The sequence below is a fragment of the Papilio machaon genome, chromosome W (assembly GCF_912999745.1).
Source record: "Papilio machaon chromosome W, ilPapMach1.1, whole genome shotgun sequence".
Classification (NCBI taxonomy): domain Eukaryota; kingdom Metazoa; phylum Arthropoda; class Insecta; order Lepidoptera; family Papilionidae; genus Papilio; species Papilio machaon.
In genome coordinates this window covers 7,418,541-7,423,807 of record NC_060015.1, presented here as the reverse complement: position 1 = coordinate 7,423,807, position 5,267 = coordinate 7,418,541, and the positions used below count along the sequence as shown (strand labels likewise).

Genomic DNA, 5,267 nt, shown 5'->3' with positions numbered 1-5,267 from the left:
GACATAAACCTTAAAGTGCACCTCTTTAACTCATACGTTATATGTTTATTTGATATATTTGCCCCGTCAAATACTATTGTGACTAAAGCGCAAAATCCGCCTTGGATAACACATACAATTAAAGTTATGATGAGACTTAGGAATTTAGCCCACAAGCGGTACTTAAAAACTAAACTAGATTCACATAAATCATATTACAAAACACTAAAAAACTTAGTTGTTAGTGCTATTCATAGCGAAAAAAAAGCATTTTTTGATTTTAACATAAATAATAATTTGAAAAACCCAAAGATGTTATGGAACAATTTGAAGTCGACGGTTCTACCTCCTAAACAAGATACCTACTTACCAGCACATCTTGCATACCCTGACAAAATAAACAATCATTTTTTAAATATACCAGGGATCCCATGTGTTGACCAATCAACTCTTCGCTTCTTTGACACACATCTCTATACTAATAATACAAGTTTTTCACTTCAACCTGTTAATGAGCTAATGATATCTAAAATTATTTCTAACCTTAAATCGAATGCGGAGGGCACCGATGGTATTTCACTTAAAATGTTGATTATGACGTTACCTCAATCTCTAACTGCAATAACCTCTATTGTCAACTGCTCAATAACAACATCCAGCTTCCCAGAAATCTGGAAGACCGCCATAGTCCGACCTCTACCAAAAAAACCTAACCCCCAGGAACTTAAAGATCTTCGCCCGATCAGTGTATTACCCTGTATTTCAAAAATTGTTGAGAAAGTTGTCAAACTCCAATTAGTGGAGTACTTAGAAACTATCAATGTACTACCCGAATTCCAGTCTGGGTTTAGAAAAGGTCATAGCACAACCACAGCTCTTTTAGATGTCACTGACAACATTATCACCGCTCAGGACGACGGCATGTGCACATTGTTAGTGCTTCTAGATTTCTCACGGGCATTTGATTGTATAGATATATCACTACTTCTCTCTAAGATGTCGTATTACGGGTTCGAACCGAATACGGTAAAATGGTTCCAAAGTTTCCTCACAGGTCGTGGTCAGTGTGTCGAAGTGGCCAGAGACGACGGTCGCACATGGCGTTCAGATTATCGCCCCCTTACAAGAGGAACCCCCCAGGGAACTATCCTATCTCCTATTCTCTTTGTTTTATATACTGCTGATATAATAAAGTGCATACAAAATTGCAAATATCATTTATACGCTGACGATTTACAGATATACATCTCATTTAAAAGTAGTGAATTGGACTCTGCTATAAAATCTCTTAATGAAGACCTTGAAAGGTTACAAAATTGGTCCATAAACAACAGTCTTATTCTAAATCCCGGCAAGACGAAGTACATAATTTTCGGATCCAAGTATCAAATTAACAGTATACCGACTGATTGCCAGGTAAGGTTAGGAAATGAGATTGTTGAGCGTGTTTATGAAGCTCGAAATTTAGGATTAGAGCTAGACCAATACCTACGGTACGAAAGTTACATATCTAAAATCGTACGCAACTGTTTCTATAGATTAAAATTACTGTACAAAATTCGGGGATATGTAAATGAACGCCTTCGTAAACAGTTGGTGGACACGCTGGTGTTGTCAAAACTAAATTATACAGATGTAGTTTATGGGCCGCGTTTATATGCTAGGACTGAAAAGATAATACAGAGGGTTCAAAACGCATGTGCCCGTTTCTGTTTTAATGTGCCGCCACGTAGTCACGTAACGCCGTTTTTCAATCAAAACAATATTTTAAAGATCGGTTACCGTAGGAAACTGCATCTAGCTTGTCTTCTTTTTGATATAATTAATTTACAGTCACCTAGTTATCTATTTTGTAAGCTTGAGTGGTCTAAAGGTAGCCGTCCCAAACAAAGACAGGGGTCTTTGCAACTATGCACAAAGCGACATAAGTCTGCCGCATTTCGAGGTAGTTTTCGATACGCTGCCACGAGATGTTGGAATAATATCCCGCCACCTATTAAGAATGCGCTAACTAAATTAACTTTTAAAAGAAAGCTAAAAGTATTTTTATTAGAAGTCCAAAAGCAGAAAATTTATAATAAATCTTTTTTCTAATTTTTTTTTTTTTTTTTTTTTTTTTTCCTGCACTCTGGCTGCTTATCGAAATGTACATATGTAAAAGGGAGACTAATATTGTTCCAGAATTTCTATTTGTTTTAAGTTACATTGAAGTAATGATAGTGAATAAGTTTTTTTTTTTTTTTTTTTCTTTTCTTTAATATTGTTTTAAATACCTTGCATATTGAACTTAGGACCCGTTAATTATACATAACTTTAACTTCTTTTTATACCATAGTTCTTATATTATTTATTAGTTCTTATCTTATTTTATCTTTTTTAATATTGAAATTTTTATTTATAAATATTTATGTTTGGTTATCCACCGCTGCAACTGGCGTGCGGATAGTCGTGAGGGTTTTCGCGGAAGATCAGCGCTGAGTGTTCCAGAGAGGAGCACCCAGCATACAAAGCTGAGGGAGGACCCTATCCGGTCAGCATTGCAACGTTAATTATAAATGTTTCTTTATGCTAGTGTTATTTTAATTTTATTCTGTTTTTTTTTTGCATTTATAATTATTTTGTAATATGTTAGTTTTTTATTGCGTTGTAATGGTGGGAAGGATTAAATGTTATTTTATTTTATTTATTTTTTATTTTTAGAACATATAGCTGTATGTAGAAATAGTGAACAAGTTGACAATCAAACTGTATTAACCAATAAATATACATGCGAACTTTGTATACATCAGTTTTATACAAATTGTGCCATAACATTTCACAAAGCATTGATACATTCGGATAATCCCCCATCTATCAAAGATTTGTACTACATACGATTCTATGATTCCACTAAAGTTTATGTTTATTATTTCTGTAAAGAAACTTCAGTTAATAAAGATTACCTTGAATCACATGTCACTGTTCTTCGGAATATGAGTAAAATCAATGTAAATTATCCATGCGATCAATGTTTGGATAGTTTTGATATGAAGGATCATCTCTTACAATACTGATTCTAATTTGGAGGCAGCACAGTACGAACATAAGAGATCTAGTTTAGATACAACAGATAGTAATCCTATGTTACCACAAGATGAATATATTAATGATTTTAAAACAGAAACAAATACAGCGATTACAAATGTAGAAAAAAATATTAATGCAAATGTTGAAATATCAAGTAATACAAATATCGTGATTACGAATGTAGAAAAACTAAGTAATACAAGTGACGTGTTTACGAATGTAGAAAAACTAAGTAATACAAACAACGTGATTACGAATGCAGAAAAACCAAGTAATAAAAATAATGTGATTACAAATGAAGAAAAGTGTACAAATAATGTAGTTATAAATAATATTGTAGAAATCCCAAATAACAAAGACCCTGAAAGAAATGATGCTGCACAATCCACTCATGAAATACCAACTTTATTAGAAAATGTAGAATATGAATCACAAATACAATCTACAGTACAGAAAAGAGATTTAAATAAAAGTAAAGTCCTTTTCATGAAAGAAGTCCCGCGGTAATTTTTGGAACTAAATTTGACAGGTCGGCCATGTTGTCGTTCGTCAATGTTATCAAATTCATTTGTTGTGGTAGATTTTTGTGAGTTTTAACTAGCTTAGTGCATTTTAAAGATTGTTTACAATGCCAAAGGTTGTAAAAAGTTCGGCTAGAGAAATGATATTGAAGGTGAAAGAGTTCTGTGAAGCGGAACAAAAGAATCAAGGTGGTTTAATATCACTAAACAATGTTCGGAAGAGAGTCGCCGCCTTAACAGGTACTTTTTAGGGTCATACCCCATTTAATAATTTTTTAGAACTTTTATGTTATAAATTCATTTTTGCGACAAAATTTAACAAATATAAAAAAATATAAACAAAACGTGATGAAACTATAGGTAACTGAAAGTAAAACATATTTTACAAAGTACATAAGCATTATAAACTTGAAGTTACTATTATTTTTAATTGTTCATTGTTTAATTGCAGGTGTGTCAGAGAAAACTGTAACAAGAATCACAAAAGAAGGTATAACAGCGGCGAGTACTTCGAAAAAAATTGTCACCCCAGGGAAGAGTCGACCGCATCCGAAAAAGTTCGACTTAGACGGGTTCGATTTGTGCGCTATTCGGCAAAAAATTCACAGTTTTTCCGTTGTGCATAAAGAATTACCAACATTGGCTAAATTACGGGCAGCTCTGAGAGAAGATATAAATTTTCAGGGAAGCATCACAACATTGCACAGGATATTAAATAGGATTGGTTTCAAGTACAAGCGATGTCAATCCAGACGCAAACTACTTATGGAACGTTTTTTTTTTTTTTTTTATATTGAAAAAGTTAGCGCTTGACCACGACCTCACCCGATGAGGTGAAGATGTGGTCTAAAGATGGTACGCGCTAGCTTTGTAGATGCCTATTCACTCTGCTCTTGAAGGCCCCCACATCGTACTTGGACGGGAAAACTGACGCCGGCAACTTATTCCAATCCTTAGCAGTACGCACAAGGAACGATGATTCAAACTTTTTCGTTCGAACGCGTGGCACGTCTACTACATAAGGATGGATTCCAGCCGTATGTCTGAACGTTCGATGGTAGAATGGTGGTGGTGGAACGTCACGACATTACCGCATGGCGTGCAAGATATTTGGATAAAATACGAATAAATCGCACCGTGGAAAAACGACCCGTTGTATACTTAGATGAGACCTATATCCACAATACTTATCACACAAAAAGTTGTTGGCACAGTGAAGAGGAGCCAGGAATGTTCGTCTCAGAGTCATCAGGGAGTCGCTGAATAATTGCTCATGCGGGAACAAAATATGGATTCATAAATGGTGCATTATTAATGTTCAAATCTCAATCAAAGTCCTCAGATTACCACGATGACATGAACTCTGCAAATTTCTTAAAATGGGTGACGGAAAAACTAATACCTAATCTACCTGAAAGGTCGCTTGTGGTAATGGACAGAGCTGGGCATTAACTCGTTAATCCGTTAATCGTTAATTAACGAAGTTAACATTTTGCTTAACGGATTAACTTTTAAGTTAACTTCAAAAAGTGTTAACGCTTTTGTTAACTTCCGTTAAATTCAACTTCCGTTAAAAAAGTCCGTTAATCGTTAAATTAGGAACTTGGAGACGTGCTGTCATTTTGTTTAAATTACGTGCCACGCCACGCTCGTAAGTTCAGCCAAGTTGGGCGACTGTCGGCGACTCGAATGGTGAACGAA

The 5,267-nt window shown here is 34.9% G+C and overlaps 1 protein-coding gene across 1 annotated transcript; it reads left to right on the top strand.

Moving 5' to 3' along the window:
• The first annotated feature begins 3,673 nt into the window (after positions 1-3,673).
• On the top strand, positions 3,674-4,833 carry LOC123723050. The gene is made up of 3 exons (XM_045685590.1): positions 3,674-3,806; positions 4,018-4,338; positions 4,781-4,833. Exons 1-3 carry the CDS (start codon positions 3,674-3,676, stop codon positions 4,831-4,833), a joined length of 507 nt encoding a protein of 168 aa, XP_045541546.1.
• The last annotated feature ends 434 nt before the right edge of the window (positions 4,834-5,267 follow it).

Excerpts from the sequence above, each read along its gene's own strand:
- LOC123723050 (XM_045685590.1), top strand. The coding sequence starts at position 3,674 with ATGCCAAAGGTTGTAAAAAGTTCGGCTAGAGAAATGATATTGAAGGTG. Across the intron at positions 3,807-4,017 it reads GAGAGTCGCCGCCTTAACAG|GTGTGTCAGAGAAAACTGTA; the intron begins GTACTTTTTAGG and ends GTTTAATTGCAG. Across the intron at positions 4,339-4,780 it reads ACGCAAACTACTTATGGAAC|TGAAGAGGAGCCAGGAATGT; the intron begins GTTTTTTTTTTT and ends TTGTTGGCACAG.